Source organism: Peromyscus californicus, unplaced genomic scaffold (genome assembly GCF_007827085.1).
Source record: "Peromyscus californicus insignis strain IS unplaced genomic scaffold, ASM782708v3 Scaffold_5__1_contigs__length_169319896, whole genome shotgun sequence".
Taxonomy (NCBI): domain Eukaryota; kingdom Metazoa; phylum Chordata; class Mammalia; order Rodentia; family Cricetidae; genus Peromyscus; species Peromyscus californicus.
Genome location: NW_026294573.1, coordinates 129,030,167 through 129,057,301, shown reverse-complemented (window position 1 = coordinate 129,057,301; position 27,135 = coordinate 129,030,167). Strand labels below are relative to the sequence as shown.

At 39.0% G+C, this 27,135-nt stretch overlaps 1 protein-coding gene across 2 annotated transcripts in view; it reads left to right on the top strand.

The window, feature by feature from the left end:
- The first annotated feature begins 5,731 nt into the window (after positions 1-5,731).
- Mybl1 (MYB proto-oncogene like 1) overlaps positions 5,732-27,135 on the top strand; it is a 36,366-nt gene continuing 14,962 nt past the window's right edge. The window contains exons 1-8 of one of the 2 annotated variants that reach the window (XM_052717566.1): positions 5,733-6,189; positions 14,978-15,083; positions 16,215-16,286; positions 17,997-18,089; positions 20,899-21,119; positions 22,679-22,853; positions 25,001-25,072; positions 26,355-26,459. In XM_052717566.1, the coding sequence (XP_052573526.1) occupies positions 6,170-6,189; positions 14,978-15,083; positions 16,215-16,286; positions 17,997-18,089; positions 20,899-21,119; positions 22,679-22,853; positions 25,001-25,072; positions 26,355-26,459 (864 nt within the window). In that variant the 5' untranslated portion in view covers positions 5,733-6,169. Of the gene's footprint in view, positions 6,190-14,977; positions 15,084-16,214; positions 16,287-17,996; positions 18,090-20,898; positions 21,120-22,678; positions 22,854-25,000; positions 25,073-26,354; positions 26,460-27,135 lie in introns of both variants that reach the window. The other variant, XM_052717567.1, reaches the window with a different exon arrangement.

Below are 27,135 nucleotides of genomic sequence, written 5' to 3'. Positions count from 1 at the left end.
ACAGAGATTTCATTAATTTATAGCTGGGTGTGTTCCTGTTTTAAAGACTGGAAAGCTAGCTGTAAATAAAACACAAAGATCTCCTCATGGAAATGGTTGTGCACACACTTCTATTAACAGTCTAGCCTCGTACCATTAACCAAAACTTTTCAAACCAGCAAATCTTGGGTGAATTTGGTCTTTGATCACAGAAGATGGGAAGAAGGTGTACCCAAATTCCTGGTGCATCTCTATGGGGGAGGACTTTACTTAACTACTAGGAGAAAGGGAATTAGTAAAGCTTGTACTGTGTGTGTGTGTGTGTGTGTGTGTGTGTGTGTGTGTGTGTGTGTGTGTATGTGTGTGTGTATGTGTAGTGATGGAACAAAGTTGCTGACATATTCTAAGCAGTTGCTCTATAAGTGAACTACATCCTGAGCCCTGGTAAAGCATTTTAAACATTATTTTCATAATCAAAATGTCTGCCAGGTATGGGAGAACATGTCTGAAATCCCAGTAATGAAGGCTGAGGCAGTAGGAGGCCAGCCCAAGTTATGAGTTCTCTGTCTCAAAAAGCCAGCATTACAACAACAACAACAACAACAAATCCCAGACAACATGAACAACAAAATAAATTTATCAAGGAATGTGAATATAAAGTTGAAGGAATTGCCGGGCGTTGGTGGCACATGCCTTTAATCCCAGCACTCGGGAGGCAGAGCCAGGTGGATCTCTGTGAGTTCGAGGCCAGCCTGGGCTACCAAGTGAGCTCCAGGAAAGGTGCAAAGCTACACAGAGAAACCCTGTCTCAAAAAACCAAAAAAAAAAAAAAAAAAAAAAAAAACGTTGAAGGAATTTTCACTGGAAAAGCTTAGCTGTCTGTCCAAACCATTCTTGGTTGTTGAGTAGAAAGTAAGAAAGCGATCCCTTCTTGTGTTTTTATTTTTTATTTTGTTGGTGTTGTTGTTTGTTTGTTTATTTATTTATTTATTTATTTATTTATTTATTTATTTATTTAAGATAGTCTCACTCTGTAGCTCAGGCTGGTTTAGAATTCATTATGTAGTTTCAGCTGGCCTTGAACTCACAGCAATCCTGTGTCTCAGCTGGGATCATCAGCATGTGCCACCATGCTTGACTTATTTTCCATTTTTGATCACACACACACACACACACACACACACACACACACACACACACACAGTACACGTCCCTGTACTGCAGTGTCAAGGGAGGCCAGAAGAGGGCACCAGATTCCCTAGACCTGGAGCTACAAACCGTTGTGAGCTGCTCATACCGGCTGGGTACTGAAACCAGGTCCTCTGGAAGAGGAGCAAGTGCTCTTAACCACTGAGCCATCATCTCTCAGCCCCAGTTTGTAAAAATTATAATGAAGACATTATGAAGGCCTCCCAAAGTGCTTGAACCACCTGCATTCCTACGGGGCCGAGCAGGGGCTTGTGTTTGTTGGACCATTTCCATCTTCACCCAGCACTTTGCTTCCTTTTTCGGTAGTAGTATCTCATTGTGATCGTATTTTTATTATATATTGTTAGATGAGGTCTCATTGTGTAACTCAGGCTGGCTTAGAACTCACAATCCTTTTGCCTCGGCCTTTTTAGTTTGGGAGTTACACTTCTGGCTTCTCTGTGGTTGAACTCTGCAGTTTTGTAATGATTTAGTGAAGCGAGACATATTGTCATGTGCTTGTCACTTTTTTCTCTCTCTCTCCCTTTTCTTTTTCTTTCATTTTTTTCTCTTTCTTCTTGAGATAGTTTCTTTTAGCTCAGGCTGGCCCTGAACTCCCAGTCCACCTGCCTCTGCTTTCCAGCTGCTGAATCACAAGTGTAAACTACCACACTCAGCTCATTTTTATATCTTTTTTTGGCAAATTAACCTAGTCATTTTTTTTTGGTGGATTTTGCTTTTATTCCTCTCACTGAATTTTGAGAGTTCTTTAATAGTATAAAACCTCTGAATGTTATTTATTTATTTAAACTTTGAATTTATTCTTTGTGTCTTTCACATCATGCATCTCAATCCCATTCGTCTCCCTGTCCCTGTGTATCCTCTCTCTGCCCTTGCAACCTCCTCCCTTCAATAAAATAAAATAAAATTTAAGAGAAAAGAAAAAAGAGAAGAAGAGAGAGAGAGAGAGAGAGAGAGAGAGAGAGAGAAAGAGAGAGAGAGAAAGAGAGAGAGAGAGAGAGAGAGAGAGAGAGAGAGAGAGAGAGAGAGAGAGAGAGAGAGAGAGAGAGAGAAATCTTGCTGTGGACGCTGTAGTGTGGCCCAGGGAGTCACACAGTAACCCCTTTAGTTCACATGTCTTTACTTGTGAGTGTTCATTGCAGAGTCATGGTCTGGTTCAAGGCCTCTGATTTCTGCTACACTGTCGATGCTGGGCCCTCGCTAAAACTCCTCTTGGCTATCTTGTTGTTGCCCTTGTCATGGAGATCCTGCAGCTTTGGGTCTTTCATGTGCTCCAGCAGATCATAGATGGGGTGGATTTTGGGGTGGGTGGTTGTAGGGTCAGCCCGCCAGCTGTCCCCTCTCCTCACCACCAGGGTGAGCTCTCCAGCATTGCTCCAGCTAGTTCACCCTAGGAAGCAAAGAGCAAGGGGGTGGGGGCGGGGCCCGTTCTGCTTTCATGCCCTCAGGCTGACTCACCCACACCTACACCACCAGGGCCAGACCCACTGTGTTGCCCAGGCAAGGCGCAGGAACCACTCGGCCGAGGACTGTAGCCGGTGACTGGCACGGACAGCTCTCCTGTTCTCATGACCTCAGGGCCAGTTCTCCTACCTACCATAGGTGGTGAGGGGGGGAGGTGAGAGGGCATCTCTCCCTTGCCCACACCGCTGCATGGCCAGATCCCCCGTGCTCACGTTTTCAGGGCCAGCTCATCCTTGCCTGTCCCCATGCCCCTCGCTGACAGGGTCAGCGTTACTGTGCTGCCCAGGCGAGTTGCGGGGCCCCATTCACCCGAGTGCTGCAGTTGGTGAGGGTTTGGGTCCCTGCTTGCTGCAGGTTGCGATGGGCGGGGGAGGCGTCTTTCCCTCGCCCACGCCACCACATGGCAGATGAGGGGGGCAGGCTCAGCTCTCTCACTCTCACGCCCTCAGGGCCGTCTCACCCAGGCCACTGCGGACAGGGTCAGCTCTACGGTGCCGCTCAGAAGTGTAGGACTCGCTCTCCGGAGTGCTGCAGGTGTGAGGGGCGGGGCCAGTTCTCCCTAGTGCTGCCTGCAGCCTGAGAGGGGCGGGGCCAGTTCTCCCTAGTGCTGCCTGCAGCCTGAGAGGGGCGGGGCCAGCCCTGCGCAGCCCTGTCCCCTTGACCTTCGGTGGAACAGGAGCCATGGACAGCAACACAGACCATGGCTGCGGCAGGGCCACGGACCCAGGCATGGCCCTTGGTAGCAGCTCAGGCCCAGACATCACCATGACCCCGGGTGGCAAGTAGGCCACCCACCTCAGCCCGCTCCTCACTGCCTTCACCTCTTCAGATCTGCCTCTCTCCACAGGACATGAACCACCCTCTCTCTCTCTCTCCCATACTCCACCATGTATTTCCTCACCATAATAGTGCCCAACTTCTGGCGCCACAAGGACAGGCGCTGGGCAGGGTAATCCTTTGGCCTTGCTGCCCAGGGCAGGTCGCCCGGGGAAAGGCGTGTGTTGAATGTTTATTTTTAAAATGTGTGTGAGTGCATGTAAGCTTGTGTATGTACCACATTGCGAATGTGGAGGTCAGAGGATAGCAACATTAGGTGTTGATCCTTGCCTTCCTCTTTATTTGTGACAGTCTTGTTCACCACTACATAAAAACAGTCTAGCTGGCTGAGAACGTGCAAGTATTCTCCGGTATCTGCTTCCAATCTTGCTATGGGAGCTCTGGATTACAGAGAGACATGCTTTTTGATCCTGACTTAGGAAATTTCTAGAGATCTGAACTCGGATCCTCACACTTGCATGGCAAGTGCTTTATCCTCTGAGCCGTCTCCCCAGTCATAAATGTTTAATTTTTAAGAAACCCCTCAAATCTGTTTGATTCATTTGAGCTAGTATATACCGATGGCTGTGAACTATTTTAATTTCATACTTCATATCGTTTTATAAGATTTAAGTGATTTTGTATTTCTTTAGATTTCTTAAAAATAAATTTTATAATAGCATACAAAGTCAATACTATCTTTTGGAGAACTTTTCCCTATATAAAACGATGGGAATAAATTTTACTTCAAAATTGGAAACACTTGCCTTCAAGTTCTAAAAACTGATCATAACTTAAACATAGCAGTTTTGCTTCCTGTTAGAATATAAATGGAATAATGTATGACCCAAGAGTAAATAAGAAAGCACTGATTCCAAATGACATTTGAAGACTAAGAGGAGGAGCTTGCCACTGCACTCCACAGTCTAACCCTGAGGAAGCTGAGACAGGAAGATTATGAAGCCGAGCTGGGCTCCACAGTGAGTTCGATGTCAGCCTGGGGTACATAACAACACCTTACCTCAAAAAATATTAGTTTCTAAATTAGTCTCTCTCTTTAGAAGTTACTAAGTAACCCAGAAAACAATATTTTAAAAGTGCTTTCCTTTCCCAGAATCTGTATCTTGAGAAAAAGGAAGTTTGCTTTTTTTAAAAGCGAGTGTTATCTACCTGATGGTATCGAATTGCAAGCTCATCTTGATTTGTATTTGCACCTGTATCTCTGATTTGCAAAAGACGAAGCGTACAGTTTCAAAATAGCAAAAATGTCAGTTTGTTACAATATTAACCTGTGGGTCAGCACTCTATGCAGTAGAGCATGATGCCTTGCAAATTTGGGCTCTTCACCGTGTCTAATGGTTACTATAGTTAATAATCTCCCGGTATGCTTCTTTAACCCCGTAATTCATAATTATTAGAGAAGTTGAAACTGCAAGAAGTTCCTTTCCTTATGCAAGATTCCCAGGTTCCTGCGGCTTTCCGGGGCAGTTCCCGGGCTCCGGGCTCCGGGCTCCGGGCTCCTCCACCCGTCCAGCGCGCATCGCATCCCGCCCCCTTTGCAGATGAAGTCGTAGTTCTGCTTCTTGAGCACCAACCCTTTCCCATTCCACGCAAGTCTCCAGATAACATCGTCTTCCCCTTGTCGTACTTTTATTCATTTTTGGGGAAAACAAGTGATGCTGCTATCCCAGGGTCTTGGCCACTTTCCCTGTCATTTCTGAGCAGAACTAGTTCACGCAAGCTTAAAAAATAACGGCCGCGCCAAATTTCTGGCCAGAAGGTGAAGCGGAAGACCGCGCCCCCTAAGTGGCGAGGCTCACAGCGCGCGAACCAGGACCCCGAGCGTCCCCGCCCCGGGGACCACGCTCCGCACCGCTCCGGAGGAGGCGGCCGTGGCGGGATCGGTCCCGGCGCCGCTTCCGGGCCGCGAACTCGCCTTCCCAGCAACCTCCGCGGCGCCCCCCACCGCCGTGCGGCTCAGACAGCGTTCCGGGTCCTGTCAGCTCGGCTCGCGACCCGGGCCTCCCCCGCGCCTGCCTCAGGCTCCGCGGCGGCGCTCCCCAACCCCCTCCCCCGCGGACTCCCCGCGAGTTCCAGTCGGGTCCAGCCCCGGCCGGCCCCGCCCCTTCGCCGCGCGCGCGCGCGAGCGCCCCGCCCCGCCCCCCGCGCCCCCGCCCCCCGCGCCCCGCCCCCCCCCCCGCGCGCAGCCGCGCCAGCCAATGAGGTTCGGGGCCGCGTGCGCAGATTCAAACGGCGGCTCTGGAGGGAGGCTAGGCGCGAGATTCGGCGGTGCGGACAAAACCCTGCCAGGAGGCTGCGAGTGCTGCAGAGCTGCTCGCTGCGGGGAGAGGCGCGGGGGTCGGCGCCCGTGACGGAGCCCGCGCCGGGCCGGCAGCTCCGAGGCGGAGGCGGAGGCGGCGGGAGGGGCGGGCGGAGGGCGGGAGCACGCCTCCTGGACATGTTGAGGGCATCCCTGGCCGGGCCGGGCCGCGGCTAGGAGCAGCGGGTCTCGGTCCACCCTTGTTGTCCCTCAGTCCCGCCTGGCCCTGACCTGACCGGGCCTGCGTTCCTCTCTCGGCCTCCTGAGGGAAGGAGCCGGGGAGAAGCGGCGGGAGGGTCTCCGAGAGCGAGCATTCGCCCTGAGGCTGGAGGAGGCTGACCCGCGTCCCCGCCCAGCCCGCGCCTATGCGGTACTTGAAGGATGGCGAAGAGGTCGCGCAGGTGGGTGACATCCCCCCCGGGCCGGGCCTAGCGGTCCTTTGCCGCCGGTCCCCCACTCAGGCCCTCTCGGGCCTGGCCGTAGGTTTTCCTTGCCGCTGCCCCACACCGGCTTCGGCCGCGCTGGCCGGAGCGCAGCCATCCCCAGAGGAGAGGCAGGACCGCTGCGTGGGGGGACGCTCACAAATGGCTCAGGTTGCTCCTTTGCTTGGATTCTCCCACAGCTCACAGCCACGTCCGGGGAGGTTTCTTGCCAGGTAAGTTTGTGTCCTTTCGGGGGATAGGACACTCCAGAAGTGGTTGTGTTTGCCTGGATCCAGACTTGAAACTGGGGTTCTCTCCTCCGACTTACGGTGCCAGTCAAAACAGGATCTCCGTGACAAACCCGGGCGGGCACCGTTCTGGGAAATCTTTTAAGAAGGGGACCTGCTTAATCTCTTCTGTCATCCGCATACTGCTGTTCTGAGCTTTTTTTCTCAGTATCTTCTGAGAAGATTGTTAGGTTGTTAACTTCGGGTAAACTTGATACTAAAACAATGTGTCGTAGTTACTGAGCATTCCGAGTGTTCGTGTTTGATTCTGACTGTATCTGTGTTATAACAAGCAGGACACAAATTTGTTATTGTTGTTGAAAGATGTGCTAGAATGTCTTTATGAACCTAACTTTTATTTTATACAATATATGTAACAATATATGTAAAGCTACTCCTAAATTGTGTGGAATAATCAGGTGACAAAAACCTAGTGTCTCGATTTTCAGTATTAAAGAAACCTGAAAAGTATTTGGCAGATTTTTACAAATACTTCCATTTACCTAGATCCGTAGCCTCAAAATCTTTAGAGTTGTATTTCCTGAGTTGAAATTTAGTACTGGGAGCCATTCATTGAAGATTTAGCTTTAAAATAACTACACATAAAATACTTTGCTTTGTTCATTTATTAAGCATCTGCTGCATGTAAGATGGTTCTGCAGGTATCAACATTAATTTAATTTAGACATAATTACTTTATGTGTAGCAGCTACAGAATAGATTGAACATTGAAGTGGAACAAATGTGCATACAACCGACAGGCACACCACCTTGTCACTGTTATAATTTTGTGTTAGATAGTTGTAGGATTTTTAGCAGCATCCTTACCTCTACTCAGTAGAAGACAGTAGCCCTTTTCCCCCCAGTCTGGACAACCAAAAATGACTACGGATCGTGCCACTTATCTTTTGGGAAATGAAACAGGAGCATGCAGGTAAGAACTGCTGGTCTACAACTTTAAGGACGTAACACTCCCATCTTCAGAAAACATGCAAATTTAGAAATAATTAAGATTGCTGGGTAACTGCTTTAGGCTTTTTGAATTTTGAAGTCTAACAGTGTTTTGGAAATGCTGTAAAGTGACAAGTGAATGTATCAAGCCAATAAGAGAACTTGTGTATATCTACTGTGTGCCATTATCTACTTAGAATCATTGTTAATCTTACTTGAAACAGTATCTTGGCTAATTCTGTCGTCATTTAGTTAAAAGTTACTGTTAAATACTGATATATGAATGTCACATTTTTCTCTCAGTTTTTTGCATTTTCATGTCACAGTTGATCTTGCTTCCTAATAGTAGGCTAAAGAGAAATGATTTAACAACTTCTTCTTGTAAATTATTTTATTAACAGTACTGTGAGTTTGACCTCTACACATTAGTTGTACTGTTGGTTTTTATTTCTTGCCAGTTAGTTCAAATTAATTGAATCAATATAGAACGGTGCAAAGAGTTATAAGTCTGGAGTAATTGTGCTGCAGTGAAACTGCACTTCTCTGGGGTGTATGGATAGAGGGTGTGGTGAGAAATCATCTCTGGTGTGCTTCTTTGGGTTTTCTTTAGTGAGTTCTATGGGCTGTTAAATTCCTTGTATATCTGAATATGACTCATGTATATTAGAGGATAATAACGTGAAATATTTGAGGGTAAAATATTTTTCATTAGAGACTCTACTTTTTTTTTGCCTAAGAATCTTAGTATAGATGAGTTCAATTTATAACAGAGAAACAAAGTCGTTCAGTACTTTGAGATCTCCAGCATACGAACACTTATTAATGTGAATGGAAATTTTCATAAGGATATAGGCTTAAATTCTATAGTAGACTCTTTCTATGTGATCTGAAAAACAAAGCAAACTAGCTAAGAACAGAAAATGTTTAACCTAAATATGAAATAACTGAAAGATATTGGTTCTTTTTTTTAATAGCTGCAGAGTCTGTTACTGAGATTTGCATATAGAAAAAGGTCATGTAGTATTGTGACTTAAAATAATTTTAGAACCCAATGGGGGTTTTAATGATGTAATTTGCAGTTCATTCTTTTATTGGGATATCTGTTAACAACATGCATTTGATTTTTAAGCATTTTTATGTAAAAATAAGTGTATTTTTATTTTAGTACTTACAATTTTTATCTTTTTTTTTTCCCCGTGTGTGTGCATGGATGCATGTGTGCGTTTGTGCCAGTGTGTGCAAGGTGAAGGGCAGTTATCTGGAATTAGTTCACTCCTTGTCCTGTGTGTATCCTGAGAATCAAACTCAGGTTGACAGACTTGGCAGCAAACACTTGCCGAGCAATCTTTTACTGCCCCAGTCTAGTTTTTAAAGGCCAATTAAACACTTAAAAATAAACTCACAATAATTCTGATGTTGCAAAGCCACTTACTAAGTACAGGTTAAGATATTTATACTTAAGATGACCAATGATTAAATTAAAATGATAAGATGAAAGCTAGATTCTACACAGGAAGTTTTTTCTTAGTAGTATGTATGCAGTTGTGTGTATGTGTGTAGCAAGTTTGCTGTTTTTTTCCAGAAACAAGAGTGGAAGTGAATGTATATAAAACTGATAAAGGATTTTTTTAAGTTAGCTTCGTCTTTAGCAGTATTATTTTGGGAAAGCAGATATAATCTATTTCAGGTTTTATTTGTTAATATAAGGGATTTGGACTTTTTAGTATGTAAGGTAGCTTATAGTTTTAATGTGTAGGCTGGTTTTTTTTTTTTTTTTTTTTTTTTTTTTTTTTTTTTTTTTTTGAGACAGGGTTTCTCTGTGTAAGTTTTGGTGCCTGTCTTGGATCTCGCTCTGTAGACCAGGCTGGCCTCGAACTCGCAGAGATCCACCTGGCTCTGCCTCCCGAGTGCCGAGTGCCGGGATAAAAGGTGTGTGCCACCACTGCCTGGCATATGTGTATGCTATTTTGATAACTTTTGTTACCCTTTTTTTTGTTTGTTTAAAAATATACACTCTCTAAATGAATTAGAAATATTGTCCATTGTTTTTGTTTATGGATAGTTATATAGATCTCTTTTCAGTATTTATTTCAGTGTTTGTAATATTAGTGGTCCAGATTATCTGAAGTTAAACTTTATCTTACTCTAATAATACTATTTTGCTGTCTGGAGGTGGAAGCTAGTATTCATGCATGCAGTATACCATATTAACCACTGGGTGGCCTAGTTTCACTTTGTTAAATTAACTTGGTAAATTCTCATAATTTGAGTGCAGTTGAACTGAAAAGAATTAAATATACAGTTGCCCTAATCTCAAAAAGTATAACAAAGATTTTTTTTTTGAGATAGGATCTCTCTCTGTAGTACTGGATAGCCTAAAGTTCACCATCTCACTATGTTACCTGGGCTGGACTTGAATTTATGAAAATCTTCTAGACTCAGCCTCCCAAGTGTTGAAATTACAGATATGAGCCATTATGACCAGCTTTTTATTTTTTATTATGATAACTATTTGAAATTTAAGGAAATTTGTATTAAAAATGTGATCAAGTTGAAGCAGTTTTACTAAACAAATTCTTTAATTTCGCTAATTTCAAAATAGAGGTTACTTTTTCAATAAAAGTAAATTATACCTTTCCTTTGTTTAACTCGTCTTTATTAGGTTGTCTGTTAGTTTGTACTTCTCCCAAACATTTTATCTTAAAAAACAAGTGTAATTTTGTGTATTGATTCACAAGTAAAGTCATGACTATCGTATGTTATTAGCTTATACCCCAATGTAAAAGTACCCATTTCCTAGCCTAACATGTTACAGATATTTTTATGCTTCTTTTTGCTGTTTCAGAATCATCTTCCTCATTTTATTTACCCACCAAACAGTTTCTAGTCAGTTGTGGCAGTGCACATCTGTAATACGAGCTCTTGGAAGACAGGAAGGAGGATCATTAGTTCAAGGCCAGCCTAGATTAGTAGTGAATTCAAGGTTATCTTGCGATAGTCAGATGTTGCGACAAAAACCAAACCAAACCAAAAAGAAAATAACAACTAGGCTTGCAACACTAACTTTAAAAAAAGAATTTTTCTTGACTTAAATAAGAACAATAACAGTGATTGTGGAAACCAAATCTTAGATTGGTAAACCTTTGGTTTGTAACTAGAATAGTATTCTATCTACTTCTCTTGTCCTCTCGGTCAATCTTGCTAGAGTAGAAATCATTCATTCATTTAACTACATGGTAGAAAGCTCAGTTTTACTTAATCAGTACATATCACCAGCACTGACTTCTGCAGTACAAAAATGCCCCCAAATGCTGTAAAACATTGAAAGATGATTGGATCTGTCTACAGTTTCTAACCACTGCTGTCAAGCAGTAGCATCTTTTCATTGCTAAATGGTGAAAGTGGAACTTTGACAAGGTTACGTTTGAATATTATCCTTCTTTAAAATTATTTTTTATAGTTGTATGTGTATGTTTGTACGTGTGCATGTGCAGATGCTCTTGTGCTACGATCGGAGAACAGTTCTCAGGAGTCAGCTCTCTCCTTCCACCATGTGGGTCCTGGAGATAAACTTAGGTTGAAGCCTACACTACTGTCTCTGAATCATCTTGCTGGCCCCATCACGCCCTTCTTTTTCTTAGTAAATTATGAGCAGAGTTAGGCATTTTCTTGTTACAGTTAGTGAAACTGATATATTTCTAGGCTTGTTTGTTATGTTACTAGAAATTGTACCATGTTTCCAGCAGTCAAATGTGCATAGAAATAACGTGGGGCTAGGGATTGTAGCTTCATGGTGTGATTCTTGTCTAGCATAGATGAAGGCTGTGGTTTAACACTCATCTCTGAAAACAGAAATCAAAACAAAAGCCCGTGCACAAAAAGTTGGTGCTACACTTAAGAGGTAGATTAGTCAAATGCTAGGAAAGTCCCACTGGTAGATGGTTCTAAGAATCCTACTGTATGTTCCCTTGTCCTTCCCTCACCGGTTCAGCCCAGCTTCCTGAATGCTGAGTGGACTATAAATACAGCTCACTGTCGGAAACTGATGACCAGGGTAAGTGCAAAACAGTACAACCTCATGAAGAAATGGAAATTTCTCACAGGGTATGCCTGCAAAAAATAAAGAACAGAGAGTTTTAAAGTGAACAAGGTTTTAGGAAAATTACTCCTTGGTGACTAGTCTTTTTGACCAAAGTAACACTTTTGCAACTCATATCCTTTAAATAAATTGATAAGAACTTTAAGGTGGATTTTGTACAGATAAGATGTTATATAGGTATTTTTGTGGTTATTAAAGATCTATACAGGCATATTTCTAAATTAAAATGTTTTAGCATAGAGATAACCTAGTTAAAAATTAGTTTTGAATATGTTGTGATGGAAGCTCTTGAGACCAGAGAGGAATGAGGACGGAGAGAACTTGTGACAAGCATGCCTGACAGTTTTTTTGGGGTGTCAGGAAGTGGTAATGTTGTTGGGGCATTTCCAGGAAAGGTTAGGCTAGGTTTAGATATCCTCAACCAACCCCTTGTATGCTGAATTTCCTTTAAAAGTTTGTTTAGCAGGTTCTGCTTCTTAAAATTCTACCACATGGAGGTACATTTGGATTTTTTTTTTTTTTTTTTTAAAGATTTATTTATTTAGTATACAATGTTCTGCCTGCTTGTATGTCTGTCTGCAGGCCAGAAGAGGGCACCAGATCTCATTACAGATGGTTGTGAGCCACCATGTGGTTGCTGGGAATTGAACTCAGGACCTCTGGAAGAGCAGTCGGTGCTCTTAACCTCTGAGCCATCTCTCCAGCCCTACATTTGGATTTTAACAAAAAAGAATGTCCTCCTCCTCTTTCTACAGCAGTGGTTCTCAACCTTCCTAATGTTGTAAACCTCATGTAGTGGTGACCTCCCCCAACCATAAAATTATTTCACTGCTACTTCATAGCTATAATTTTGCTACTGTTGTAAATATTTACTCTTGTAAATAACTGATAGGTTACCCCAAAGGGGTCATGACCCTCAGGTTGAGAACCACTGTTCTAGAGTCTCCTCCCCCTCCTGCCCCCATTGCTTTCTTGTATCCACTTTGAGATCACACTGGTATTGAGCAAGGCAGACATTTTGGATGGGTTGAAATGGAATACTGCAAATTTTGTAGTATAAAACAGAGGAGAAGGAAGAATAAGAAAAGCATTCATTGATCTTACAAATATTTGAATGACAGGTACTGTGAATGACAGGGAGGTGAACATGGTAACCTTGGTCTTTATACTGTTGAGCTTACTGTTTGGTCGGGAAGGTTGGCAAATGTGATTAGCGTTAAGATAAAGAAAGAGCAGATACTCTAAAAACTACAGAATGGAGCATTGTCCAGCTAAGGAGCTTACTTAGAAACTTGAAATTCTTGGACCTTGAAGCATCTTCATGTTATTGTGTGCTTTTGGTTAATCCCATGATATTTCTGATAGTAGATATTGGCTGCTACTAGTAGGTATTTTCTTTAATTAAACCTGTGTATTGGTTTGAGGCATAGTTTGACGACAATATTAAGGACTAGCAGATTATTGTTACAATATAGACATCATAGCTAAGAGACTAGAGGAGTTTAATGTTTTGTCTGCACAAATATGGAAAATTTTGGTCAAATGGATTTGACAAGTCAGAGGAAATTAGGTGTTCCTACAAAGGGTATATTATGTGTGCATAAAATCCACAGCTTGACTTAAATTTTGTAAGATTGAATTTGTATACTACATTTAGATACTAGAAGTTATTCATATATTGCACTAAATATACTCAAATCTTCAGACTTGATATTTGAAATCAGAATGATTTTTTAGGAGTTAAATTTAGTAAGGAAAAATAATTTTAAATACTGTTAGATGATCTATTTACATAATACTAAATCATCTTTTCTTAAAGGTAGGTGATATTAGAGTCATCTTACAATCCTGAGAGGTTAGTATGTTTAGGGTTATAAAGTTACAACTTGAACCTTGTTCTCATTTTAGAAGGCACTTGAGGTTTGCCTTCGGTAACTTCTTAGTATGCTTTCCCCATTTTCCCAATGTGTTATATATACTAAAGTGGTTGGACAGTGAGCTTTAGAACTCAGCCATGCCTTATTTGGTGAGACTTTGGGAAGAAGTTACTTTTCTAAGTCCAAGTGTTTTTAACTCTGGGAAATGGCAATAGTGGCAAAACTCCTCTCTTATAGTTGTGAAGTTTGTTTTCTTTTAATGATTTATTTAAATTTTTTTGTTTGTTTTGTTTTTTGTTTTTCGAGACAGGGTTTCTCTGTAGTTTTGTGCCTTTCCTGGAACTCACTTTGTAGACCAGGCTGGCCTCGAACTCACAGAGATCCTCCTGCCTCTGCCTCCCGAGTGCTGGGATTAAAGGCGTGCGCCACCACCGCCCGGCTGATTTATTTAAAATTTTTTTAGACAAGATCTCACTGTGTAGCTTCACCTGCTCTGGAACTCCCTATTTAGACCAGACTGGCTTCAAACAGAGATCCATCTGCTTCTGCCTCCTGAGTGCTGGGATTAAATCATGCTTAGCAAGATTTCTTTAAAAAAAAATTTTTTTTGTGTGTGTGTGTGTGTGTGTGTGTGTGTGTGTGTGTGTGTGTGTGTGTGTGTGTGTATGAGTGATGTGTACTGTGTATGTGCCTGGTGCCTGGGGAGTCCATTAAAGGGTGTTGGGTCCCCTAGAATAGGCAGCTGGGAACCACCATGTGGGTTCTGGGAACCAAACCCAGGCCATCTGTAAGATCTGCAAGTATGCTTTACGCCTAAAGGATCTCTCCAGCCCGTTGTGAAATTTTTAGAGGGAAACTTAATAGACGGCCATACTCTTTGGTACTTAAAGAGTTTTAAACAAATGTTAGTGTCATTTTCAGATGTTCCCTACTTTTTTCAATCCTCTGGATACTCAGTATCTTCTAATTCAGATGATCATGGAGGCTTGCCTCCTTTCCAGGCTTCAGTCTTTAAAATCCCTTTTTCTTTTTTTCACTCCATACAAACTCAGGCTCTGATTTTTTTACTGTATCAATTTTCTTGGGTCATCTCATGTCCTCAGCTATTATTTTTAATTTTATTCCCTCTCTGTATGTGTGTGTGTGTGTGTGTGTGTGTGTGTGTGTGTGTGTGTGTGTGTATACGTACAAATGTGTGCATGTGCACACAGTCTTGGTTGTTTTCCTCCATATTCTCCAACTTATTTTTGAGATAGTGTCTCTCACTGAACCTGTAGCTTGCTGATTTCCCTTTGCTCACCCTTCCTCACAGGTCTCCTTCCTTTCCCCTAATAGTCCCTTTTGCTTTCATGTCACATGTATTCCAGCACCCTCTATTGTTCCCATCTTCCCCTTTTAGGACTTAGTTTTCTATACTTTGATTAATCTTTACACTGATATTTACTACTTTATTCCGAGTAGCTTCTTTAGTCATGCCTGCATATACAGATTCAGTGCTTGAATTAAATAATTTAAATAAAAATTTTGAGCTTGCATACTATGTTCTTTTGTAGTGAGGACGAGGATGACGACCTTCAGTATGCTGATCATGATTATGAAGTACCTCAACAAAAAGGACTGAAAAAACTCTGGAACAGAGTAAAATGGACAAGAGATGAGGTAGTTACCTGGCAAAATTTACTAGTCTCATATTTATCAATTAATACTATTAATGGCTTCTTTTTTTTTTTTTTTTGAGACAGGGTTTCTCTGTGTAGCTTTGGAGCCTGGCCTGGAACTCACTCTGTAGCCCAAGCTGGCCTGGAACTCACAGAGATCTGCCTGCCTCTGCCTCCTGAGTGCTGGGATTAAAGGCGTATGCCACCACTGCCCGGCTATTAATGGCATTTTAATAAAAACAATGAGGACAAATTATCTATCAACTCAGTTGTACATTCTTTTTTAAAAAAATCAAGGACATTGCCAGGCAATGGTGGTATATGCCTTTATTCCCAGGGAGGCAGAGGCAGGTGGATCTCTGAATTCAAGGCTAGCCTGGTCTACAGAGCGAGTTCCAGGACAGCAGAGCTGTTACATAGAGAAAGCCTGTCTTGAAAAACAATAACAAAACCCCCAAAACAAAGGACAAATCAGTGACACGAACAACTGGTTGTTTAGGATTTACTGAAATAGTATAGTAAGTGGGGGATTTGTGTGATAGTGACTTTAGTTTTTCTCAAAATGAGTACCAAGCCTGGCCGTGGTGATGGCACACGCCTTTAATCCCAGCACTCGGGAGGCAGAGGCAGGCAGATCTCTGTGAGTTCAAGTCCAGCCTGGGCTACCAAGTGAGTTCCAGGACAGGTTCCAAAGCTACACAGAGAAACCCTGTCTCGAAAAAAACAAAAACAAAAACAAAACAAAAAGAAAAGAGTACCAAATATGACTTGAGAATGAGAATGTCATCTACATACAGGATGGGGAAAGATTTTTAATTTTTATTTTTATGCCTCTCTCTCTTTTTTTTTTTTTTAGCTTGAACTGTTTTTTTTATTGTTTCTAAATTTATTTCTATTCATTCACAAAACAGTATTGATAACTCACATTCAAATTTTAAGACAAATTTAGTTCGAATTTCACAAAGTCAGTGCAGTTTAACACAATAATAAAAGACAGACAGCAATCCTAATATTAAGTGTTATTGTAGTTGTCTTTTGAATTGTTTTTAATTCTTCTTCTGAAGAATATCCATAAATTTAAGAATATAAACCATTCACTAACATGTTCTTAAACTTATACCTCTCTTAATAGGATGACAAGTTAAAGAAGTTGGTTGAACAACATGGAACTGATGATTGGGCTCTAATTGCTAGTCATCTTCAAGTAAGTGAAATGGGAAATGTATTTCTGTAATAACATGTCTTACTTAAGGCATTGATTGACATAGTCTATTTTTTTCAGAAATGTGTCTGTGTAGTTTAGGCTTCATTCCTTAAAACAGCTGCTTAACTTTTTTTCTGGTATGTTTGTAGTTATTTGCTAATGGTTTAGAAAGTAATTTTCTAGTACAGGTTGAGTACCTCAAATCCAAAAATCTGAAATCTGAAGTGCTTCAAAATTCACAACTTTTTTGAATACTGACATAGAGCCATAGTAGAATGTTTTCCACTTGACTTCATGTAATATGTCACAGTAAAAATGCTAGGTGTGCTTAAAATATATAAAATTATTAGATTATGTGTATAAGGTAGATATGAAGCATAAATGAGTTTCATCTATAGACTTCTGTTCTATCTCCAAAATATATCATTATGTATATGTAAATGTTTCCAAATCTTCAAAACCCTGAAATCTGAAACATTTTTAGTCTCAAGAATTTTGGATAAAGGATACTCAACCTGTACAGCATTTATCCAGAAGCCTAAAAAGACTACTACCATAAAACAAAAATGGCATTAAGTTTGATTAGGACTTTACAAATATTTGTGAGAAATGTTTTTATGTTTTTGTTTTGGTATGCTGGGAATTGAACCTAGGACCTTGTACATTTAAGCAAGCACTTTACTGCTGATCTATATCTATATTAATATATATCTTCTCTATTAATGCCTTTTATCACCAGACTTTATTAACTTGTTGAAACTGAGCATTTATGGCTTCCATCTATCAATGCTGACCTATGTTAAGGCCTTTTATATTATGTGTATGTATATATATATATATATATATATATATATATATATATATATACCTTCTCTATTAAATATATCCCATATATATATCCCTTATATATTTTTAGATTATCTATTATCTAGCATATGAACAGATAGCTTTACAAATTATAAATTGATAACAAAATATTAGTCATTATTTATTATTATCTGAGCAATACTTTGTAGATACTTGGTCATGAATAGATTGAAATAAGGCTTCATTTATTTATTACTTTGTTTCATTTTCTGTGTGTGTGTGTGTGTGTGTTTGGTACTGGGATTGAACCTGGGGCCTTATGCATACTAGTGGAACACTATATCCCAGAGCTGTATCCCCAGTTCATTTTCTTTTTGAAGTGTCAACCTTTAATCCACTTAACTGAAGTGTAATTCATATCTTTTATAAAAATGTTTCATGTTTATTGATAATTTGAAGGAGCATCATTTATAAATACACTTTTAATATCATCTAAAGTCTAGTGATACCTTTAGGGTTGTTTTTTTAACTGTTGTACTATATGAATTTGACCTGCTATGTTTAAAGTCATATATCCACTTCATATAGTTTTCTGCCTACTGTCATTTATTTCTCAATTCTGGATTAATTTTTTATGGCTTATGTCTTGCTTTCTTATAAAGGATAGTATAGAGGTACATACTTAATTACAAATGTATTGTTTTTAATTTGTAGTCTAAACTTGTGATTAATTAAAAGAACAGAATTGGGATTTTAGGCAGGTAAAATAAATATTACATGCAAAAGTTTGATATTGAATATACTATTGATTCATATTTTGTTCATATGGGTATATTTAAATTTGGGCTAATTTGTTTCCTGGGAGACATTTATTCAATAATAAATATGTCCAAATTCTTTCAGAACCGTTCTGATTTTCAGTGCCAACACCGATGGCAGAAGGTTTTAAATCCAGAATTGATAAAGGGTCCTTGGACTAAAGAAGAAGATCAGAGGGTAACATGTTCATATTCTTTTGAAAATAAATTTAAGTATTTATTTGTGTGTATATGTTTGGATACATGTATGTGCACGCATGCTCATGCCACAGTTCATATATGGAGATAAAGGATAATTTTTGGGAGCTAGTTCTTTCCTTCCACCCACCATTTGGGTCTCAGGGATCAAACTTAGGTCATTAAGGACGAGTGCCGTTGAGCCGTTCACTTGCCCCAAGTTCATATTCTTTATGTCACTGTGTAGGTAGACTAGATTAATTCAACTATTTACTATTTATTAGTTTTGTTTTATTTTATTTTTATATATTTGTTGTTTGTTTGTTTTTCAAGACAGAGTTTCTCTGTGTAGCCCTGGCTATTCTGGAGCTCACTCTGTACACCAGGCTCTGCCTTCTGAGTGCTAGGATTAAAGGTGTGCACTACCACTGCCCAGCTAGATTTATTTTCTTATTGACATGTTGTAACACATAAAGTGTGTTTTTTTTTTTTTTTTTTTTTTTTTTGTGTGTGTGTGTGTGTGTGTATGTATGCATGCTAGGGTTGGAGGTGGGCATACATGTGTTGTGTGCGTACATGTGGAGGCCCGAGGACTACCATTGGTGGTGGTGTTCCACAAGACAGTGTCATCCAACATTTTTTATGAAAAGGTCTCTCATTGGCCTTAGGCTTGCCAGGTAGGGGTAGTTGGTGGGCCTGTGAGCATCACGGACCTGCCCTCTGCTTCCCTGCTCCTGAGATTGCGAGTGCATGCTAGTATGCCTGGCTTTTTTAAAATGTAGTTTCTGGGGATGGATCTCAGGTCTTCATGCTTGCAAGGAAAGCACTTTTATAACTTGAGTATTTTCCCAGTTCATACTTTAAGTACTTGGTACTATTCTTTGAGGGCTATGTGCGTAAGAATTGACTGTTAAATGTCTTGAAATGTAGCTTCCCTTCCACCCCCTGCCCATCCCTCCCTCCGCCCCCTTGGGGGGGGGTGGCAAAAATGAGTGAAACCACATATAATGAATACAGTCCTTTCTGAGGGCTTTAAAAAAGGAAGAATGCTTTAAAGTTTGGTTTAGCAACATTTAAGGCATAGTTTAATTAATATTAAGAGTGAATTTTAATTTTATTTTCACACAATAATTTGATATGTAAAGAAATCATTTGTAATTTTTCCTCTTGATCTTAAATGAACCCAGGACTAAATAAATGTCAGAACATTGTGTTTCCATGTTTCCAGAGGGTTTGTGATACAAAACCCAATTATTTGTGCAATAAAACCTGTTGAAGAACAGAAGCATCTGCCTTATACTAGGAATTGCTCTTTAACTCAAGCCCTTTAAAGCTTGCCTATTGCTAATGTACTTGGGGAATTAGAGCATTCTTAGTACCCATAGGAGCAAAGAAACAAAGTATCACTAGGCTCAGGACTGGTCTGATTTTTCTTTATGGCCAATGATAAGTTTTGAAATGTGTGATCTGGGGCTGGTGAAATGGCTCAACTGGTACAAGCTCTTGTGGTTTGCTGTATGAACTTGACAACCTCGGTGCAATCCCCGAATTCACAGTGGGAGGAGAGAACTGCCTCCTGACAGTCACCATGGTTTGTATATGCTTATACTCATACTTACAAAACATAAAGATGCAAATAATAATAATAAATAAAATACGATGTGGGAACTTTTAAAAGATATTTTAAAAAGATATTTAATAGCTAGGCCTGGTGGCGTTGCCTATAATTCTAGTTACTCAGTAGGTCTAAATAGGGCATTGCAAGTTCAAGGCATACCTGGGCAACTTACTGAGACCCTGTCTCAAAGTAGAAAGTTAGAAAAGGGAATATAGTTCAGTGGTAGAGCACTTGTTAAACATACCTAGTACTGGGAAAACAAGCACAGAAACAATAACTAGAGCTGCACATTTAATCTTTAAACCTTATTTTCAAAATATGACAAGTAGACACATATCACAAAAACATTGATAGATGTTAAATTTAAATAATCCACCAATGTAGAATGATTATGATATTTGACAGTGGGTCAGAATAGCAGTGAAGGCTGCTGAGGAGATAAACTGTTACTCTAATTTTAGGTAAACTAAAACCAAGTTTAAAATGTAGGGAAAAATGTACATACTGCATTTTTTCAGATTGGTAAAGGAGGAAATGAAAAGCCAGTAATTAAAGATCTTTCCTGCTTCCTAATGAACTTATTTGACTTTGTGTTGAAGCTTATTTTCTCTTGTTTTTTTGAAGGTGTCAGAATAGAAAAGACAAATCTGAAAATTTATAGTTATTTTGAATTAATTTTATATGAAAATAGTTTAGCTTATGAGTTACTTTAATTAGCCCCTTGAATTTTTTGACATTGGGAATTGATTTTGAACTTGCTATATGCTGGAGGATTAGCTATTAGTAAAATTACTTTTTGTGAATTACAGTTATAGCTGAAATTTAATGTATTTATTTTGAGTGGAATTCTTAATTTGGAGTTGTTTCCCTTTTTGTTGTTGTTGAGGTGTTTCAGATCAAACCTAGGACCTTGTGCACACTCAGCAAACTCTGTGTGGCTACCCCAGCCTTGACATGCTTGAGTTACATTTTAAAATTCTGCCAGGTGGTGGTGGTGCACACCTTTAATCCCAGCACTCGGGAGGCAGAGCCAGGAGGATCTTTGTGAGTTCGAGGCCAGTCTGGTGTACAGAGTGAGTTCCAGGAAAGGTGCAAAGCTACACAGAGAAACCTTGTCTCGAAAAACAAAAAACAAAACATTTTAAAATTCTGTCATGGTAATGGCTTTTCAATCTTTGTTTTTGCTTTCTAGGTTATTGAATTAGTTCAGAAATATGGACCAAAAAGGTGGTCTTTAATTGCAAAACATTTAAAAGGAAGAATAGGCAAGCAGTGTAGAGAAAGATGGCATAATCACTTGAATCCTGAAGTAAAGAAATCTTCTTGGACAGAAGAAGAAGACAGGATCATATATGAAGCACATAAGCGGCTGGGAAACCGTTGGGCGGAAATTGCTAAATTACTTCCTGGAAGGTGCTTATAAAAATGAATGTACATTGTTTTTCTGATCTTCAACATGTTCTTTGCTACCTTACTATTAACTATATTTGCAAGTACCCCTTTCTTTTATTTATAATTCAGACTACATATACAAGCAGCCATTTGGGGCCATTTATAATAAATTCTGTGGTAAGGAATATGATTAATTTGTGCAATAAAACATTCAGACCTTTAAATTATGTAACCAACATCTACTCCACAAGTCATGTTTTCGTATTATTGCCAGTCAGGCATAGCCTTGTACGAGCTGGTGAGGTGAAATCTAAATTAGAGATCTCTTTCACATTAGGTACTGTGCACCAGGCTAGGGGATTGCAAATACACTGATTGAAATAAATTATTGTGAAAGTATATTAAGGAAATTCAGTTCTTAGTTATGGTATACTTTAAGCTGTGAAAGCAGTACTTCAGTCCATGTAGCTGAAGTATAACATCTTCCTCAAAGACTGTGATGTGCTAAGTACACTCTTCATTGTACTGTTCAGATACTTTCTGGCAGTCGCTAGCACAGCAGACTTCATATCTCACTCAGAATATACATCCTCATGCTTTATAATTGTCTATGTCGTACTTCATAGTAACTTACTATGCTTTCATATGTATTCCTTCTTAATTTTGTATACTTTGGAAATATATGAAAGGAAACAATATCTTTGTTTCATAGGAAATTAAGACACAGTGTTATATTTTCTTTAATCCAAGTTACTAATCTTGGCTTGCGAACTTCTGATATATTCAGTATTTTATGCACCTTTTTCTTTGTGTAGAACCTAGCTTAGTGCCTTAGCAAAGTAGGTTTCTAATAAGTGTCTATTTTATGCAGAATGGAATTTATCTTTATAAAAAGGGAACTGATGAACTCATTTTCTATAAATAAAATATTCTAAGAAATGGTAAAGAATACTTGCAATCTGTAATTTGTATTTTTCTTTACTTTAAAAAAAATGGAATTGAGGATTGAACCCAGGACCTCATTTATGATAGACATCTAGGCAAGCACTTCACTCCTGAGCTGTGTCTCTAGCTCTACCTTTTTTTTTGATAGTTTTTTGTTGTTCTTTTTTCCTTTTCCTGATGTAAGGCTTTTGCACATGGTATGCCTTTTATCCAGAAGGCTTTCTTCTGTTTTTATTTTTGAACAGGTTCTTGCTGTGTTGTCCAGGCTAGCCTTGAGTTCCCATCCTGCTCCTCAGTCTCCCAAGTGCTGAGACTACAGGCTTCAGATGACCCTGTGCCTGACGTTTTCCTGTTCTTCTAGTTCATTCTCGACTTTCAGACCTCGGCTTCACTGTCAGCTCACCAGAGCTTTTTCCTGGGTCCCTAACCAAAACTACCCCACTTACTCACTTCTCGACCTATTTTAGTTATTTCTTTGTCTTTCCTGTTGCTGTGCTTTCAGTAAGAATTTAAACTATGATAGCAGGGACCTTTTAAGTACATAATTTCACCAGCTGTAAAAATGTGTATTATAAATAGTGCTAAAATTTGTGGACTCCCTTTTCCTTTTAAAACGATACACTTTCATTTCGTAGGACTGATAATTCTATCAAAAATCATTGGAATTCTACGATGCGAAGAAAAGTGGAGCAGGAGGGCTACTTACAAGATGGAATAAAATCAGAGCGCTCGTCATCAAAACTCCAGCACAAACCTTGTGCGACTATGGACCATTTGCAAACCCAGAATCAGTTTTACATACCTGTTCAGGCACATATTTTTTAATATTTTTATTATTTAGAAACAGTTTCTTTAGTTGCTATATGGGAAAGGTTCTTGGTTTTTTAGGATAAGTAAAATTTGTATTGGGCAGTGACACAGACATTTAAATTTCCAAATTGAAAAAGTAAGCCATAAATTTGACAAATATTTCAGTACAAATTTTATTTAAAAGTTTCCTTTTACATGTGATTTTGACATTAAGAAATGTAGTATGTAATGTAAGAAATGTAGTATGTGCATACAGCACTACTCTTTAATTCTTTGTAGTTTTATGTTCCAGTGGACATAAAGATGTGCTTTCACACTCCTGTAGCTTCTCCTCAAATGTGGTTCTGTGTAACTGTAACATTGCCTGTCTCACAGGTGTGTATAGAACCATTTAAAGGAGAAACAGTAAGACATCACTTAAACATTCCTTTGGGGAACAGTAAATAGTTGATATTTAATCTTGTTCCCCTTTGCTCTTTACTTGAGTGATTGCAGCCTTCATTTAGACAGACTCATTAGAGGTTACCTAAGTTCAAACTGACAAGCTCTGTCTTGTCCCTTACAATATGCATTTACCTACCTGTAAGAAATTTGTTTAGGACTCTTCATAAGACTTACTTTTTCTTTTCCCGATTGTCTGTTTTTTACAAGTTTGTGATGAGCAATTCTTAGTTCTTTTCACATAAAATGTAAAGACTGTTAGGACCAGGTAGTAGCTAACAAAAGATAAAATTAGGCCCAGTATTAAAAAGTCTGTTTCCACACCTTTAATCCCAGCGCTCAAGAGGCAAAGCCAAGCGGATCTCTGTGAGTTCGAGGCCGGCCTGGTCTGCAGAGCGAGATCCAGGACAGGCACCAAAAACTACACACACACACACACACACACACACACACACACACACACACAAAGTCTGTTTTCTGAGCCTTGGGTTTTATATCATTTTACTTTTTATGAGCATCACTAAGTTTTTTTAAACATGCTTTTAAAAGAACCACTTAAAATAGTGAGATCTTAGTAGGAAAAGATGGGACAATAGTGTAGTTATTTGCTGACACTTGACCTTAAGGATTTTAATGTTTTGTTTTTTTAAATATTTTTTTCTGAGTCCTAGATTTCAATAACATAAACTACAAGGTTTTGCTTCTGTCTTAGAAAAAATTCCATCTAAAGTTTTTTTGACTTATATGAACATAATTTTAAAATTAATTATTGCTAAGGGAGTGTTTGATAATCTCAACCAAAATATGTTGGAAAGATAAGGATATATTTTAATATTTTAAGAGTTGTTTTCCATATAATAAGAAAAAATACATTGGTTTGAAATACTGTGGCATATTTTCATTGCAAACTTTGAGAAAAATAAGTTTCTAATTTATTGGAGTTACCAAAAAAAAAAAAAGAATACATGAGTGATTCTGATTGTTTTTTAAATGAGTAACAGAAAAAGCCCTGTTTTTTTGTTTTTTGTTTTTTTTTTTAACTTAGAGATTGACTGACATGAGGTGCTTATAGGAGTAGGAACACAACTTATTATCTTCTGTAGGCAATAGGGCAACCCTCAGAAGCTGACATTTTAGAATATATGGTAGGTAGGAAACGGACTGATTGGCTGATACAACTAGGCTTGGAAGCCAGGTGTGGTGATATACACCTGTAATTTCAGCTCTGGGGAGGCTGAGGCAGGAGGATCAGAAGTTTGAGACCAGCCTCAGCTACATAGTTAACTCCAAGATGCTTGGGCTACATAACAAAACCGTGACTCAACAAAACCAAAAGACAAAAACACAAACCTAAAATACAGATTTCTTTTCCTACACTTACAGTTTTATCAGTATACTCTGGTGACAGGTGATATAATTATTAAGTAAAAACTATTGTAGTTTTGAATTTTCAAAGTTATTAATAAATATCCAATCTCTATTTATTATTTATTTATTTATTTATTTGTTGTTGTTTATTTTGAGACAGGATCTTACCATCTAGTCCTGAGATCTTACACAGATCTGTCTGCCTCTGCCTCCTGGGTGCTGGCATTAAAGACATGTGCCACCCTGCTCAGTGTTCTACTTTTTATCACAAGCTTTCTTGGCATCAAATTTTTAAAAATTGTATAACCTATAATAGCAATGCTTTACTTATTTTTTAGATCCCTGGTTATCAGTATGTATCACCTGATGGCAATTGTGTTGAACATGTTCAGACATCTGCCTTTATTCAGGTAAGTTTTATTTGTAACAAAAATACAAAGGAAGGCAGTCATTATACATTGCTTACCTGTAATACCAGTTCTTTAGCTGAGGCAGGAAGGACTGCCACAGTGCAAGACAAGCAGCGCTACATAGCAAGTTTCAGGTCAGTCAGGGCTACAGAATAAAACCTGTCTCTAAAAGCAAGAACAACAAAAATCAAACAAATGAAAACAGAAATCAAAAATAGAGGAAGCCTGATGCTATGTTCTGTGATATATCTGTGAAGATCTGTGATCCCAGCACTTGGGAAGTTAGGGGCAGGAAGATGTGAATTTGAGGCAAGACTCTGTGCCCACCCCCCACCAAAAAAAAACAAAAGAAAGAAAAAGCTTTTGAAATAGTTTTAGAAGTTTAGTATTCAGTTCCTTACCTATTAAAGTAGGATAAAAAGCGTTGGGTTTTTGTTTTGTTTTTTTACTTTGAGTATTATAAAACTAAAGGAAAATGTATAAATGAATTTGAAAAATAAAAACCATAACAGTATGAGGTGATCAGCAGCACCAGTGTGGTAATTTGTTCAGTCTTGCAGCTTAAATCTTTCAAACAGTTGCTGGATTGTATAAAATACATTACAATGTAGTTATCTAAAATATTCCAGGCATATATTTTTAATACATAGTTAATGCAATATGTTTTTTAGTTTTGGAGTTGTTTTTTTTTTTTTGCTGTTGTTCATTTGTTTTTGTAACACTGTCATGTAGTCCAGACTGACCTTGAACTTGATAAGTACCCAAGAATGCCTTTGAACTTGTAGTCTTCATATCTGTACCTTTCTAGTGCTGGGATTACAGATGTGGCCACCATGAATGGTTTTAGGTGGTGCTGGAGATAGAGCCCAGGGCTTCCTCACAGTAGGCAAATTACTAATTGAACTATATCATTACCCCTGTTTCTTGTCTTTTCTTTCTGCTTTGTTGATATAGGGTGTTACCATGTAGCCCACGATAGCTTTAAACTTGAAACTCTCCTTTCTTTCTGTTTCCAGAGTGGGGGAATCACTACCATGCCTGAAATAATGTCTTTATTTTTCCCCCAATTTATTTTACAAAGTTGAAAATATTTACGAAGTACCTTTTTAGATTCCAGAGATATTGTGATACATTGATTTCGTAGCATTAAAATGTTAGTAGCATTTGGATTTAGTGGCATTAAGCTTTATTATAGGTTACACAGAAGGAAACAAAAAGGGAAACCCTATTTTAGAGCAGTTGTGATGGTGCCTGTTTTTCTCTCTTATTTAACTTATTTTAGCAACCCTTTGTTGATGAAGATCCTGATAAGGAAAAAAAAATAAAGGAACTTGAGTTGCTTCTTATGTCAGCTGAGAATGAAGTTAGAAGAAAGAGGCTTCCATCTGTAAGAAATGAGCTTATATATCTATGTTTATAAGAGTCCTTCATATGAATGCTTTTATGCTTTTTCTTAGCTATAGAGTGTTCTCAATGTAACTTCACATTTTAGTACACTTTTTTTCTCATTTTAATTTGCAGTTTTGAGGTTTGATTATGACTTATGTCTTGTGTTCTGTATTAGGATACTTTAAAAATTCTTATTAAATCATAAATATTAGACTTAGAATAAAAACTTTGATTTGTATTTTTTTGTGTGTATTTTAAAAACTTGACATTCCATGTAATGATGGATGATGGATTAAATTGAAAAAGCTTATAAAATGAGAAATGTAGAGAGAGTATAAGCTCTAAACTTACTTTTATTTTCTTTGAAAAATTCTATTTTAGTCTATTTAGGATATGAATTCAATAAATTGGAAAAAGGAAGGATAAGCTTGGCAGTGGTGGTGCATGCCTTTAATCCCAGCACTCAGGGAGGCAGAGGCAGGTGGATCTCAGTGAGTTTGAGGCCAGCCTGATCTACAAAACAAGTTCCAGGACAGCCAGAGCTCCACAGAGAAACCCTGTCTTGAAAAACCAAACCAAAATAATAATAATAATAATAATAATAATAATAATAATAATAATAATAATAGCAGCAGACGGGAACATTTAGATTTTATATTCTCTAAATAACTCTT